Source organism: Garra rufa, chromosome 21 (genome assembly GCF_049309525.1).
Source record: "Garra rufa chromosome 21, GarRuf1.0, whole genome shotgun sequence".
Lineage (NCBI taxonomy): Eukaryota > Metazoa > Chordata > Actinopteri > Cypriniformes > Cyprinidae > Garra > Garra rufa.
In genome coordinates this window covers 23,408,187-23,425,873 of record NC_133381.1, presented here as the reverse complement: position 1 = coordinate 23,425,873, position 17,687 = coordinate 23,408,187, and the positions used below count along the sequence as shown (strand labels likewise).

General features: G+C 31.4%; 1 protein-coding gene across 1 annotated transcript; it reads right to left on the bottom strand.

Moving 5' to 3' along the window:
- Positions 1 to 744: 744 nt before the first annotated feature.
- On the bottom strand, positions 745 to 17,020 carry nfkbie (nuclear factor of kappa light polypeptide gene enhancer in B-cells inhibitor, epsilon). Its single transcript, XM_073827001.1, has 6 exons — positions 16,480 to 17,020; positions 11,631 to 11,733; positions 6,375 to 6,585; positions 3,577 to 3,665; positions 3,241 to 3,489; positions 745 to 1,172 (listed from the first exon to the last, which is right to left on the bottom strand). Exons 1-6 carry the CDS (start codon positions 16,788 to 16,790, stop codon positions 1,107 to 1,109), a joined length of 1,029 nt encoding a protein of 342 aa, XP_073683102.1. The 5' UTR covers positions 16,791 to 17,020; the 3' UTR covers positions 745 to 1,106.
- Between the last annotated feature and the right edge of the window lie 667 nt (positions 17,021 to 17,687).

Genomic DNA, 17,687 nt, shown 5'->3' with positions numbered 1-17,687 from the left:
AGGAAATATTAAAATTAATATTTATTCATGAAATTAATAAATGTTGTAAAATATATTATACAATTACAATTTTGCAAAAACAAAATATACATAGTCATTTTTTTATTCTAAAAGCATTTAATAATAATAATAATATAAAATTAAGTTACATATTAAAACTATTTATTATAATTTATTAAATTAAATATTATAAAATATATTTATACAATTACATTTAATGCTATATTTAATAATACTAATAATACATTTAATGACATTAAAATTAATATTTATTATAATTTATTAATGAAATGAATAAATATTGTAAAATATATTTATACAATTACAAGTCATTTTTTAATTCTGAAAGCAAGCATGTAATGCTATATTTAGTCACCATATACAATGGCAATCATAAGCGGTACAGGAAAGAACAGGAAGTTAATATTCATTTACAGAAATATACTTGTTTCACAACAAGTGGAAACGTGTTTTAACCTGTTTGAGTTTACATGAATGGGACACATTTTCAGTAAGTTATGAGGAAGAGTGATGTTCCACATGATGGAAACACACAAGAAATGTACCAGGAACTTGTTTTTGTGGCTTTTCCTGTATGTTCTGCCCATTGTTGTTTTCCCAATATCAATACTTATGACAACGGCAGCACATTTCTCCTCTTAAAAACTCCAAAGTATGTATTTGGTTGCGTTTAGTTTGCATTAAATGCACCACAAATGTGAAGAAGAAAGAAAACGCTGCACATAAATATTAAAACTACTTTTATTGGCACTATGACCTGGTTCTTTAGAAAACAAGTTTGCAAAGCAGCGATTTGCTCATCTTGTTCACAACAGCGCAGTATTGCTACAAAACACCAATATTGCTAATCATCGATCAGAATGCATTTGTCGTTTTTCATGAAGGTTGTTCAACAGACTACATACAACACGAGTGACGTCCGAACCTCCTGACCACGTAGCAGCAAATCGTTCTGCCGCACGATCGCCGCCGGACATAAATAGATGAGGCGACGGGCAGGTTTTTGGAAAGCTGTACATCATTAAGATCAAAGTCCTGCAACTTCAGATCAGTTTTTACAAACAAAGAACATGCTGCTGACATGCTCACGAGAAGTTCATGACAGTCCTGCCCATGATCTGAATGTCATCGAACGGGAACAAGGCCAAAATCTGCAAAAGGAGAAGGAGAAACTGTGACCACTTCATCCCGTTACTGACCAGCAAATGCATTTACTGGATGCTGCTCAACGGTCAACATCAAATGCACAATAAAACCATGAAAGTGCATAGGGTCGGTTACGATTTCATGTCGACTTTAAAACCTTGAATCACATTTTTAAAAAGTGTTAATTTATTGGTTGCACATCATGCACACTTAAAATAATTCATAATATAAAAATATAAACTATCACTCATTATGGAAGACAATATAAACAGCATTAGTATTATTTGTATGCTTTTATAATATTTTAAGTTTTAGTAATATTATGTGCTTTTGTCATTTCATTATTTTCTTTTATTCTACTTATTACAATAATATGGCCATATGAAACATTTTATTTTTTCAAATATTCTGTGATGTCTGTTTTTCATTTTTCTGGATTTATTTTAACAATCCAAAATCATATCTAGTCAACTGAATTACTTTTTAAAATAATTGTTTTACAATTACATGGTCACATGATTTTTTCCCACAGAAATTATGCAATAATATAAAACTTTTAAAGTATTAATAATTTGTTGTTTTTTTAATGTATACATTTTATTTTATATATATAAAATATTATTATACATGTAATTTTTATTAGCTCTACTTCAACTTATTTTATTTAACGTTTAGGGTGTTTTTAGCATGTTATGCAGTATTTTTAGAATAAAATAAAAAAAAGTAAAATATATATATTTTTTCATTTATTTATATTTTTTTCTCTCTCAAAAATTCTGTTTATTTTTTATATTTTTCTAGATTTATTTTAATAATCAAAAAGTATTTCTAGTCAATTAAATTAATATAACTCTTTTTTGTTTTTTCAATTATACGGCCATATGAAATTTAATTTATTCATTATTTAATAATATTAAACTTTTATAGTATTCATATTTTTATAGATTAATATTTGTTTATTATTATTATTATTATTATTATTATTATTATCTAATTTTATTATACATGTAATTTTATTATTTCAACTTCAACTTATTTTATTTTAATTAGTCTTTAGGGTATTTTTGAGCATGTTGTTATGCAGTATGTTTTAGTTAATAATAATAATAATAATAATAATAATAATAATAATAATAAGTGCTTTTGTCATTTGTTTTGTTTTTTGATGTTTTTAAACATTTCTATTTAGCTTTTTTAATACTATTTTTATTTTTTTATTTTAATTCCATTTAGTAATTTTAGCTCAACTTAATTTTTTAAACATATAATAAAATTGTATAAAATGTTGCAATATTTGATCAGAAACTACTGTACTTTTTAATGGAAATTATTAATATGTTTTATATATATATTAAATTGTGTTATTAATGTGATTTTGTTATTTCAACTTATAAGTGTTTAGGGTAGTTTTTTAGTGTTTATATGTAGTTTTTTTAGAACTAAAAAGTGAATTTAAAGTTAAATAAATTATACATATATATATTCTCTCTCAAAAATGGTTTATTTTTAATTTTTCTAGATTTATAATAATCCAAAAGCATGTTATGCAGTATTTTTAGAATAAAAAATTAATTGAAAGTACACATTTAATTTAATGAATATAACTAAATATTAACTTAATCATTTTTAATATATATAATAAATTGTATAAATGTTGCAATATTGCATTTTATTGCAAACTACTGTACTTTTAAATGGAAATTATTATTATTATCATTATTATTATTAATTACAAAAGGCATAAAAAATACAATATAGTTAATATTTATCATGTATTATTAATAATAAATGATTATGTATTAATAATACTAAGAATATTTAAAAAATAAATAAATAAATATTTATGTAATTTTAATTGTATTGAATACTTTGGTACTTTAACTTTATTTTTTTTTTAGTTACAAAGTTGAAGTTTTTCATCCAATATTTGAGTTTATATTAAAGTTTGTTTTAATTAACAATTACAACATTGACACAGGGTCGGCTGAGACTGAAAGAAGCTAAATTTTCGAAAGATTTAGTTAAACTTTGAAGCTTTTTTGTTAAATGACAAGGTAATTTGAGTGTCTTTACATCATCGTTGCCATCAGCTAGATCCAGGGCCGTCTCGTCCTCCATGTTTCTGATCATCTTGTCGGCTCCAGCCTGGCACAGGAGGTTGGCGATGGCGGCGTCCTGTCGGCCCACGGCCAGATGCAGCGCGGTGCAGCCGTTAAACATGGCGGCATCCACATTCGCCCCTTTATTCAGCAGCAGGTTCACCGCCTGCAGGTCGTGCAGCTCCACCGCCATGTGTAACGCCGTCTTCCCGCTCGTCCCCTCCTGAATGAGGAAATCGGGAGAACATTTGGTCACAAGACTGAAGCTTTTTCACTTCACACAACAGATCAGCCTCTAGCAGCCGCTCACCTGCAGGTTCAGGTCCACGCCGTTCTTCATCAGCAGCCGCATGAGACGATGATGCTTGTGCAGCGTGGCCACATGGAGACACGTGACACCTGAAAAATAGAGACCAGATGGAATATTTTATGTCTCGATTAATATATAATGTTGTGGCATCAACTCTGATGTCAGAATCATACTATATCCCAGGGGTTCTCAAGCTTTTTCTTACAGGATCTCTTTGTAATTATAGCTGTGATTAAGCATACAATTTCTACTTTTAGATGCCACTGGAACTGGAATTTGTAATGTTTCTGGATTACCTTTTTTTCTGTTTTAATAGTTAAAATAAACTGTAATAAAAAAAACTTATACAGTTTAAAATATATATTTCATTATATCATTTTATTTTATTATTATTAGTTTTTTTATTCTATCAAATTATAATAATATTTTTACAATAATATGGTCATATGAAATATATACATATATATACACTATATTTTTATTCAAAAATAGTGTTGCATGTTTTTAATTTTTCTAGATTTATTTATTTTAATAATCTGAAGCATGTATAAATATCAATCATTTTAATAATTTTACAATAATAATAATAGTAAAATATTGTTTACAATAATATGGCCATATGAAATGTTTTTTCTTTGTTTCCTTTTTTATTTTAATAATTTAAAAGCATGTCTGATCAACTGAATTAATAAAACTTACAAGAGTAATTTTTACAGTAATATGGCCATATGAAATGTTTTTTTTTTCTTTTTACAAAAATTGTGTGTTGTCCATTTTTAAATTTTTTGGATTTCAATAATTTAAAAGCATGTCTAATCAATGTAATTATTAAAACTTTTACTATAATAATTTTTAAATAATAATTTATACAATAATATGGCCATATGAAATGTTTTTTGTTTTTTCCGAAATTGTGTTGTCCCTTTTTTTATATAATCTAAAAGCATGTCTAAACAATTCAATTAATACACCTTTTACTATAATTTTTAAATAATCTTTACAATAATATGGCCATACAAATAGTTTTCCCCCCCAGAAATTCTGTGTCATCTGTTGTTGGATTTATTTCAATAATCTAAACACATTTCTAATCAACTGAATTAATAAAACTTTTACAATAATAATTTTTTTAAATAAATTTATTTTTTTTTACAATAATTTGGCCATATCAAATGCTTTATTTTTTCAGAAATTATGTTGTATGTAATTTTTTGGGATATATTTTAATCTAAAAGCATTACTAAATAATTGAATTAACAAATCTTTTACAAGAATAATTCTAAAATAATAATAGTTACAATAAAATGGCCATATGAAATGTTTTATTTATTTATTTTTCATTTTTTCAGAAATTGTGTTTTCTGGTTTTATTTTTTCTGGATTTATTTTAGTAATCTAACAGCATGTCTAAATAATTGAATTAACAACTTTTACAATATTAGTTTTAAAATAATCTTTACAATAATATGGCCATACAAATAGATTTTCCCCCCAGAAATTCTGTGTCATCTGTTGTTCATTTTTCTGGATTTATTTCAATAACCTAAACACATTTCTAATCAACTGAATTAATAAAACTTTTACAATAATAATTTTTTTAAATAAATATATTTTTTTTTACAATAATTTGGCCATATCAAATGTTTTATTTTTTCAGAAATTCTGTTGTATGTAATTTTTCGGGATATATTTTAATCTAAAAGCATTACTAAATAATTGAATTAACAAATCTTTTACAAGAATAATTTTAAAATAATAATAGTTACAATAAAATTGCCATATGAAAATGTTTTATTTATTTATTTTTCATTTTTTGAAAAAAAAAAAAAAATGTCATTGTGTTTTCTGGTTTTATTTTTTCTGGATTAGTTTTAAAATAATTTTTACAATAATATGGCCATACAAAAGTTTTTTTTTTTTTTTCAGAAATTCTGTGTTGCCCATTTTAAAATTTTTCTGGATTTATTTTAATTTAATCTAAAAACATGTCAATTGAAATAAAACTTTTACAATAATATTTTTACAACAATATGGGCACATGTTTTTAATTTTTCTGGATTTATAATTTAATACAAGTTTATAATCCAAAACGGTGGTAAATCAAAACAAAGTTATAAAACATTAACAATTTAATCTTTAAGATATAAATCAAATGAAAATGTACCAATTCCCTTTATGAATTTATTATAATAAAGTTATTATTATTACTACTACTACTTTGAAAAGTACATTCTACTGTACGACAATAATATATTTCCGCCAAAATATTAAGATAAACCAATCTCTTATTTTGTTAAGTATACTGAACTACTTTTGATTTATTATCCAAAACTTGACAAATTTGAGACCTTTCATTCAAAACATAATTATTTTGAAATATCAAAGAGCTTCTCTGCCAGGACAGCAGCTGACATAAAGAGAAAGCTGAATGGCGTTATGAAACGCTGATACTGGAAGTTCATGACAGCATGGAAAAACTCCAGGGCACTTTTTGAAGCCAACTTCCTTGTTCTGACAAGACTGTTTCTGTTCACTATAAAAAAAACTTATGACCCACTCAGAACCAACACAAGTGAAGGAAATCAGCATCACAGAAGTGTGATATACTTTATATTTTCTCAATATGACACAGACCAAAAAAATAGACTCTGTCTGTATCTTTATCTGTACTTGCTAGGGTGTTTTAAGCATGCTGCTATGCAGTTGCTACAATAGAAGTCATTCACAAACAATGCAGGATGATTTACACACTCAGCTTTAATATTTAGTGTTCAATTCACTATTGGAGTATGTCTCACCTCTCCAGTTCTGTGCTTCCAGCACGTTGGCGAGTTTGCTGGACGAGGCGTTGTGGATCATCTCATTGGCACAATCCCAGAACCCGTGCTCACACGCCACATGGAGAGGGGTGTTTCCTTCCTGGTCCTGGAGCTCCAGTGAGACCCTCTTTTCTACAAGACCCTTCACTACGGTGGGCTGGTTCAGGTATGTGGCCAGATGCAGCGGCGTCTGTTGACAACAGAATTAAATTAGCATTGCATAAAATGCTGTTATGTAGGACTATAATAGCTAATGACCAAACAGACACAACAGACACTGTGTCTTAACTAGTTTGACTAACTAGCAGTTGACCAAGTGGTTATTAGTCTTCAGATTCAGATTCAAATGAGATCAATCTAGATTTTTATGTAATTGACCTTAAAAAAAAAATATGACCAGTCTTGCTAAAAACAATTAAGGGTATAGCTTTTAAGACTACTCTGGAAGACTATGCAACTGGCCACTGATCCTGGATATTATAGTTTCATTAATGACAAAATAGTAACAGTTAAAAATGATTTTAAAAAATATATTAAAACGTATTATATATAAAAAAACAGTTGAACAATAGCCGTTTTATTTTTATTTTATTGTTTTATGATTATTAAAATAATCAATATTATATTTAAGCTATATGCATATAAAACAATTAATTATATTTATTATTAAATCTATTATTTTAATATGTATTCATTACTATGTATAATTTAATATATTGATTTTAATATCAAAATAAAAAACATACAAAAATATTTAAAAAAGTATCTATATAATTTCATTATTTAATTATTTTATCATGAGTTCATTTATAGTATTGTATAATTGTTCAAATAATCAAGTTATATGCATATTAAAATAATTTATTATGTACTAAATATTAATCAATTATTTTAAAATATATAGCTTAAAAATATTACTATAAATATTTGAAAATATATAAAAATATACATATGCATTATTATTATTTAATAATCACTTATTTGTATTTATTTTTTATGATTAATATACACACTTTATTTATTTAATTTTTAATGATTAATAAAATAATCAATATTATATTCAGCTATATACATATAAAACTATTATATAATAAATCATTTACTTAATATTGATTATAAAAATGTAATATATATATATATATATATATATATATATATATATATATATATATATATATATATAATTATTAATTACATAAATCATTTACTTAATATTGTATATTTTATATATTTTTTAATTATTATTAAATATTTTGTTTTATTATTATAAAAAAAAAACACATAAATAAATACATTAAAAAATCCAATCTACCAAAAGAGTACATGCAAACCGAAATATGGTTTCATCTTTTTATGCAACCGGATATGTTGTGTATGTGTATGGGGACCGTCCCCGCGTCTCACATGCAAGTTTACAACCCCAATGCTTCAGGCCTTGATGCTTGATCTGACAGTTAGCCTGTGCAGGGTAGCAAGAGCATAGCAGAACGACATTAATTCACCGACCCCTGATTTCATGGAAGGACAACAAGAACTGAAGTTGACTTATTCCAAAGAAGAGGGACCATGCACAAGTTTACTCAATCTGGGAGTTACACACTGAGGGTGTCAAAAGGAAACATGTGAGTAATAGGTCCAATTGCCTGGCCTTAGTTGATTACGTGGCTTTTGGTAAAAGTGCAGCAGCACTAGTATTACTCACAGCTTTAAGTGCTGACTGTCAGATTTGTGCTGCGTTTCCTTTAGACTCAAACCCTGATGTGCTTTTAGACCGTCTGACCCAAATCTGGCATCCTCTCATTTAATAAAACCCAGCTAGCATCAAAGCCAGCATCAAATGGTGTTTGCAACTCATTTTACTTCAATGATGTGCCTGAAACAGGATATTGGAATCGACTGGATGCAGGGGTTTTCCTTTCTAGAAAAAGAAAGTTGCTTCCTTAAGGTGGAGCAAGATATTACACTTGAAAGATTACAACATTTTCTTTTTCTGAACAACACACACTGGTGAATCAGTGACGATAAGCAGGGCTGACTTTGATTTCAACTTGCTGTAATCTAAAACTAAACAAATGAATCAATGTTAATATTAACTACAAGTATTTTGAAAAAAAAAAAAAAAAAACAGGGTACCTACAGATACTGTAAAATGAAATTCCAGGACTTTCATAGACTTTTCAAGCACTACTTTTATTTTCAAGGACTTCAGTCATCTCACTTATCAAACAACGTCTTCTTTCTGAAATTAAAACCACAGTTAATTTTCCTTTTTTTTAATTTTCAAGGGATTTGTATTTGCATATAATTTCTTTTTCTTTGTTTTTTTACAACTGTACTGCCTTAATAGTTTAATATTTTCTACGGTTTAAGTGAAAAACCCTGATCTGAAACAAATGATTCGCGATCCATGCTCTGAAGTCCTGATCTGAATCAAATGATTTGTGAACCTACACCAAAGTCTTGATCTGAATCTAATAATTTGCGAACCTGCACCGAAATCTCGATCTGAATCTAATGATTTGTGAACCTGCACTGAAATCTCGATCTAACACAAATGATTCATGAACCTGCACCGAAGTCTTGATCTGAATCTAATGATTTGTGAACCTGCACCGGAATCACGATCTGAATCAAATGATTCGCGAACCTACACTGAAGTCTTAATCTGAATCGAATGATTCGCGAACCTGCACCAAAATCACGATCTGAATCAAAATCACGATCTGAATCAAATGATTTACAACCTGCTCCAAAGTCTCTATCTGAAACAAATGATTTGCGAACCTGCTCTGTAATCTCGATCTGAACCAAATCATTTGCAACCTGCACCAAAGTCTCGATTGAATCAAATGATTTGCGAATCTGCAACAACGTCTCAATCTGAATCAAATGATTTGCGAACCTGCACCAAAATCTTTATCTGAATTAAATTATTTGAAGTTGTGATCTGAGTCAAATGATTTGCGAACCTACTCCGAAGTCTCTATCTGATTCAACCGATTTGCAAACACACTCTAAAGTCTCGATCTGAATCAAATTATTCGCCAACCCGCTGTGAAGTTGTGATCTGAATCAAATGATTCGCGAACCTGCACCGAAGTCTCGATCTAAATCAAATGACTTGCGATCTGCACTCAGAAGTTCCGATCTAAATAAAATGATTCACGAGACGTGCTCCAAAGTCTTGATCTGAATCAAATGATTTGCGATATGCGAAGTTCCAATCTAAATTAAATGATTCACAAACCCACTCCTAAGTCCCAGTCTGAATCCAAAGATTTGCGATACGCAATATAAGAACGTTTCGAAACAGTGAGTCATTTTGCGACGCAGTGGTTTAACTGATTTGGAGTTTCACTCATCGCTACGTGCTTTTTTTAAAATCACTACAAGCAATGTCGAAATTCCCTTTTTAATTTGATGGTTTTTTTGCTAGTGAATCGCTTGAACTCAATGATCAAAGTCATACGTTTGAATCAATCAGAGCGGCTCCAGTGTAAATGACTCACTCAGCTGATTCAGTTCATCTGTTCCTTTTTTGCGTCTTCAGCCGTTTACATAAATTGTCACTTGTTGTTTTTTTTTTACTAGTTTTATTAAATTGCATACATTTTGTGTGAAAAGACATTTAAAAAAACATTTCAATAATTGAAGCACTTTTCCAAGCACCTCTTCAGGAATATTGCCATTTTCAAGGGGTTTCCAGGCCTTAAATTTCAAAAAGCCAAATTCAAGTACATAAAGCACTTTTATAAGCACTTGTACGAACCCTAAAAAAAAAACTCACATTTTTGGCCAAGATCCACACGTCTTGTGTTCCCACCATAGACTGTAAAAAATATGGACGTAGTATCCGTGACGTCACCCGTAGGATTCTGAAGCGCTATTTTCAAGCCTGTAGTGGGCGGGATTCGGCCGTCGCCATCTTGGAATCATGTCACCGAGCGTCACTCCCGGATAATCAAAAATGGGCAAAAAGGCGGGACGTGGGTGGAGCTGGTTGCTGAAACCACGCCCGCCTAGCGCGACAGTGGTGACAGCAGCGCCAATCCCCCTGTCACTCAAGTGGCCACGCCCTTAATTATGCTGAACTTTAAGGCATAATATAACTTAAACGGATGAGTTATAAAAAAATTCACCCCCCTCGCAGTTGACATGAAGGGCAAAACTAACTATATAGACCAAAACCATTTTTTGAACCAGGCTGTAAACATACTTTTTTCTGCTGTAAAGTTGGGCATTTTAACATGGGGAGTCAATGGGACTGACTCCCTTTTGCAGCAAGTCTCTAGCGGCCAGTCGATGAATTGCAGTTTAAGACACTTCCGCTTGGTTCCCACTCTTCTGACCAATCCATTTATATCATTCATGATTTCTGATAAGGATTTATGAGGAAAACATATTAGAGCAGAGCACGGGAAACATTTGCATTCCTGTTCCAGTGAGATTTTAATCATTTCCAAGGCATAAAAGGACTTCTGATAAACATTTTAAAGCCGAGCCAAAATACAAACTATCATATTCCTATTCCAATGTGATTTTAATCACATTTCAACTCTCTAATGCATGAATTTTATTTTTAAGGAAAACCCCTTAATGTTTCTTTTTTCTTCAAAGCAACAACAATCTTGTTTTTTCCCCCCAAAAAAATAATGTAAAAGGCATGCATCTGTCCAGCAATAGATATTCCAGAGGTGCATCACAACTTTCCATGGTGATTTTGTGAGCAATCACAATAATCACCTGTGGTTATTTTAGATGTTACATCAGCAGCTTTACAGGGTAATTCATTGATATTTCCAAGTTTCCATGACTGTGTACATTAATCAATCTGTTGGCTCGGCCACAGCTTCCTTCAAGCAAAATGCCAAAAGAAGTCAATAAATGGTTCATTTAGCTCTTCTAACTATAACAATCACACTTACAGTCTGCGTAGGGGGTTTCTTCAGAAAGCCCCTCGTCTGTTGTCACCGGATAAACCCCAAATTTCAAAATAACAATTGAAACCGAGGCTGTCAAACGAGTGTAATAAACCCCCATCGTTCTTTGATACGCACTCAGGGAGTTTCCCTCAAAGGGGAAACTAAAATAACCAAACTCATTACAGCAGTCATGCAAGATTTCCCTCAACAGTTTTTCTGTTCCTTCAGGGTCTTATTCATGAAACAAGAGCAGTACGACTATCTGTGGAAATCGCTCATGAATTCATTGAATGCAACAAATTGCAATTGATACCTGATACAAGTTGTTCTGTATATCCATCAGCTCTGGAGGAAACAGGTCTATCAATTGATGTGCAAAACCTTTCTCTTCATGGATTATGGCCAAATGGAGAATCCTAGAAAACAAAAAATAGTTGCTGGTTAAATGCCAGTTAAAAGCTGGTTAAAAGCTAAAGCAGAGCCAACGGTTGAGGGAAGGAACTATCAAGCTAACCGCAGTCTAAAAGCAGAACATTTCACAATGTGTGATGGAAAAAATAGGGCGAATGATACTGAGAAATATGCCACACAAAAGCGTGTGTCGCTGACAGATGCTTCGAGCCGTTGCGCAACACTGGAACTTTTGCGCATTTTAAGAGCATTCGTATCAGCAATCGCCTTGCTATCGAATTATAAAACCCTTCAGAGCTGCTTTGGTTACTAAAAACCTACAAAAATGAAATACGCAGCTGATTTCAAACAAGATGTGAAGACACAAAAAGTGAGGGATTTGTAGCTGATTGAATCCGTATTGCATTTTGCATAAAGAAAATAAACATGCTTTCTTTTGATTTAGGCCTAAAATATAACCTAGACCTGTTTTGGAACGATTGCACAAAAGAAATCCATTCGTTTCTCTTAATTCAGCTCTCAGATGTCTCTGAGTCACATAGAGAACCAGTAAATGATGTATGCAGGAACATAAATTAATGCACACTCATTATCTTTTTTTTCCCCCCTATCTTCTGACTGCCATATTTCCTCGCAGGTGTGTAATTTTTCCCCACACGCGATAACCTAGTCTTTACTTTTACTGTAAGCCAGAAGGAAGCAGGTAGATGGAGCGGTTTCAGCATGTGAGAGCAACTTCAGTGTCATCGATCTGATTGTGGTAAAACAATCGTGATTCATGTTTCGCTGCATATGAAATGAACAGGTTCACCCAAAAATGAAAAATCGGTCATTGTTTATTCCACCTCGTGACCTTGTTATGTAAAACACCAAAGAAGAGATTTTAAAGAGTGTTCACATTGCTCTTTTCCTATATAATGAAAGTGAACGGGCCTTGGGTTGTACTGCATAGTGCCCCAAATAATGCACTTTAAAGTATGATAAAACGTCCATTATTTAACATCTTCTTGAATTTCCCAATAAAATTAATGTGCATTTAAAATTAATCTCCTTTATTTGCTTGCACTTGCACTGGGTAGTAACTGATTGGATGTAATCGGGATTACATAATCAGATTCCATACATTAAGCACTCATAATTACTGTAGATTATATTACATTATCAGATTGCAATTACTTTTTATAGACTACATGATTACATATTCACACAATGGCAGTATTCATAATTTATTTATTCGCCCAGTTCTTTTTTTTTCCTTTCTAAATTAGCCTACCACTTATAAACAAAGTTACTAAACACTGTCGTGTTCACGCATAGCAGTGAAATACTATGTCTTCATCATATTCAGTGACTTTTGGCCATGTTTATTAATGTTTGTTGATGTTACGCAAGGATTCCCAAGGTTTTGGAACTTTTATGAGTTATTATTATTATCATCTTAATTATTATAAATAAGTTTTCCATTGATGTATGGTTTGTTAGGATAGCTAACCATTTTAAAATCTGGAATCTGAAGGTGCAAAAAAATCAAATATTGAGAAAATTGCCTTTAAAGTTGTTCAAATTAAGCTTTTAGCAATGCATATTACTAATTAAAAATTACGTTTTGATATATTTATAGTAGGGAAATTTACTAAATATCTTAATGGAACATATTGTAATATATATTTTTACCCATGCAATGTATATTTGGCTATTGCTACAAATATACCCCTGCTACTTAAGACAAAAGCAAGTCAAGTCAAAAGTAATCTAAAAGTAATCAAAAAGCAGTCAGACTAAATTACCTAATATGTGTAATCCAGATTTTGTTACTAACTACAATTTCCATCATGTAATTTGTAATCAGTAAAGGATTACGATTTGTAATCCATCAAGCACTGCTTGAATAATATTCAAATAGTTCAGATATTACTCAAAGACACAATTTTAATTGTATTTATGAGAGCACACCAGATAAAAACACTCGGAAGTTATTGTAAATTATTTTTTTGTGACTCTGGACCACAAAACCAGTCTTAAGGTACTTTTTTTTTTTTAAGTAAGAGTTATACATCATCTAAAGTTTAATAAATGAGCTTTCCATTGACGTATAGTTTGTTAGGATAGGACAATATTTGTCTGAGATACAACTCTGTAATCTGAGGGTGCAAAAAAATCTTAATATTGAGAAAATCACCTTTAAAATTGTCCTAATGAAGTTCTTAGCAATGCATATCACTACTTTATAATAGGAAATCTACAAAATATCTTCATTTAACATAGTCTTTACTTAATATCCTAATGGTTTTTAACATAAAAAATCGATAAGTTTGACCCATACAATGTATTTTTGGCTACTGCAACAAACATTCCCATAAAGTTGTTTACTACAGTGTCTTTCACATAAAACTGATAGCATAATGAAAGTGAATGCCCAGAACGGGATACTATTTGCTCATCCGGACTGTCTGGGGATTTCATTTGGCCACTAGAATTTCTTTACTGATGACATTCAGGGAAAAAGACAAAGGCGTTTTTCTCTTGCAACAGCAACACAAGCAGGCCAAAGGTAAACCTAAGCAGGCCACTATGATTCAAGATGAATCAAAAAGCAAGATGTTCTCAAAATAACATCACATCCTGACTTGTTACTGTGAAAAACCAATGCAGAAATGAAAACAGGCTGACATTAACCAGGCTGTGTGTTACATGCCCACTTGTGCGGTGAATGTTTGCGTATGTTTTTGAACATATACGTTGCAGGTTGAACCACACTCTGGTGTAAAGGTCACTGCTTGCATGAACAAGTTTGTGACATGTGCTTTTGGGGTAAATAAGTATTAAAAGCACATGAATATGTGTTTAGAACAAAAGCTTTGCACTTTCCAAAAAGCTGCCATCAGAACGTGTTTTCTGACCCAACGAGGGGGAATTCCACTGCTTGTCTGCATACTTCTGCTTTCTTCTTCTCATGCGCCATAAACGGCAGATCCAGTTTCTAAACGTCTGTTAACTGACTGTAGTGTTAAAACAGAAAAGCCTGCTACTGTAATCAACACTTAATCGCTCACATGAGAATGTGTCACTCAGCAAACTAAAACAGGCTGTAAAATCACTCAACTTTAAAAAACGTTTGCTAGTTTCCTGTCTACCACCATTTTTCTCCAACTCAAATACAATTCTTTCAATAAAATGAGCGTGCATTTAAAACTGAGCTCCTTCATTTGTTTGCACTTGTCGTGCAAAATGAATGAAGTGCATTGTAATTTGTTATTCAAATATCATTCAAAGCCATTTTCATTTTCAGATATAGTTCACCATGAAAACTCCATACTACAGACTTTACCCTTTGTCTCATTCACAGAATGCCAGATTCCAAAAAACATCACCAGAACATGTGATTAATGAACATTAAATGCCTTGCAAAACAAACCAAATATTTGTCAAGGGTTGAATTATCATTCTGCACACTTTTTGCCACGTATATATTTACCAGCTTTGCATTTTAAAGCTGCAAAGACTATTTTGTATTTTGAATTTGGTCAATAAGGAGTATTTTTGGACTCAAATGACCGTAAAATGACACTAAACGCATATAAAACATCTTGTTATGACTTAAGCATCTCATTTAGACTTTTTTTTTTTAGACCGCAAATCTTCCTTTGTCTGATTATAGCCATTTTGGCCTTGACACCTAAATCACTGGCATTGATTTGGATTAAAATTGAAACAAGGTACAAATATGTGACCCTGGACCACAAGGGTTCATTTTTTGAACATTTTGTATATACATTAGCTTTCTATTGATGTATGGGTTGTTAGGTTAAGACAATATTTGGCTGAGATACAACTATTTGAAAATCTGGAATATGAGGGTGCAAAAAAAAAAGAAAATATTGAGAAAATCACCTTTGAAGTCCTAATTAAGTTCTTAGAAATGCATATTACTAATCAAAAAATAATCTTCTAAATATTTACGGTAGGAAATTTACAAAATATCTTCATGGAACATGAGCTTAATATCTTAATGATTTTTGGCATAAAAGAAAAATCGATCATTTTGACCCATACAATGCATTTCTGACTATTGCTATACATACCCGTGCTACTTAAGACAAAAACAAGTCTGCAATCCATTTGAGCTTGATTATTTTCACAATACACAGCCTAAAGTGGCTTACTTATTGCTTTTATAAAATAATGCATTTTACGACATGATAAAACACAGTGTATTTTTGAGTTGAAAGTTAATTAATTTCCGTTCTTCCGCTAGAAAATATAGTCCCTGGCAATACAGAACCGTGCAATGCAATTAATATGTTGTGAACATATAATATATAATGGGGGTTTACATACAAACATCATTTGTATTTGACATTATAATTATCACTGTATTTTGGATTTTATCACGTTAACAAAACACCTGCTGACCGAATCACTGTGCAGCGCCCACGCTAACATATAGCACCTAAAAATTGCTTTTTAAAAGTTTTAACGATAACGTTTCTCTTTAATATTTTAAAATGTATATTTCCATTTTTTATGACGTTGAAAGCGTTTTAGAAAAACAATAATGCATATAGAGCGTGTTATATTTTGAGTAAGTTACGTTAATAGTATTACTCCGCGGCGCGGATTTGGAACTATATTACCTAAACTAAGTTAATAAAAGTGGCAGAAAACGCCAAATTTAGACATTAAAACACATCGGAACTGCACTCAGGTGAAGCATGGGAACTTATCAATGAAGGGGAGTTTTATAAACGTACGTGTCTCCATCCTCTGTGACAGTGGTTAGGAAATTCACTTCCTCTTCAGTGTATTCACAGTCCGTCGTGCTTTCACATTCAGAAATGCTGCATTTCTCGATAAAATCCCCCAAACTGTCCACTGTTAGCGATGAAGAGACATAAGCAGAGTCCAGTCTCTCGTCTGTAGAGCAGGTTTTGTCTTTATCCTCAGAGTTGTCTAAACTCCCGTCCTGTTCTCTGGATATCGATTTGTACGAGTCGATTCCGGAGTCAATCCGACTTTCGTCGAATTCGAGTTTGCCTGGTTTCTCACCGCCGCTTCGCGCCATTTCGAAGCTTCGATGCGTACAGTCAGTGTATAAAAGTAGCGACGTAAAAACGTAAAATCACCGTGACATTATGACACCATAAGCTTTTGTTTCTCATCCCACCTCCGATGACTCCACTGGCCGCCTCAGATACTCCAGACGCAAGAGGATTCACGATGGCTTTTTAACAGTAAGTGTAAGGTGAAGTGTGCGAGCCAATCTTTGTAAGTTAATGAAAGCGCTGTGCGCGTGCTGGCGATAATGTGAAGTACATAGGGAAGCTGTTCTGTGGGCGGAGTCTAAAGTGGGAATTCCCCACAGGGAGTGGCAAACCCATATCATTACAGATCCAATCCAAACACTGCATGACAACCCCATGGAATCTCCTGAAAGACCTCAACTACAGACCTGTTCTCTATTTTGCACAGCCAACAACTTCCTAAAACCACCTGTGACTTGACCCAAGGCTTCATAAAGTCCTTTATTTAAACCCCGATTTGCAACACAAGTTCAATATGGGCATTTATGAATTTCCCAGGATTGCACACATTGACATAATCACATGAAAGTCATCACATTTAAAATGATCGTGGAAAAATACATAATATACATGGAATATAATATAGCCTATATATTTTTTTTTTCTTGCAACACGCATTTTTAGATAATTGAGATTTATAAGAATTAAAAACTTACGTAAAAACAATGCACATAATGAAAAACTCGTGCACACAGTAATAATAAAATAACTCATTAATAATATTTGACATATAAAAGAATGCAATTATAGTTTATATTAATTTTAAAATCTAACTTGCCTGATTCTGAGAAAAATGAGAATTACAAAAATGCATAATTTTCATTACTGAAATGCAAAAAAGATATACTTAAAAAAATTTTTTTTAAGTATTTATATAA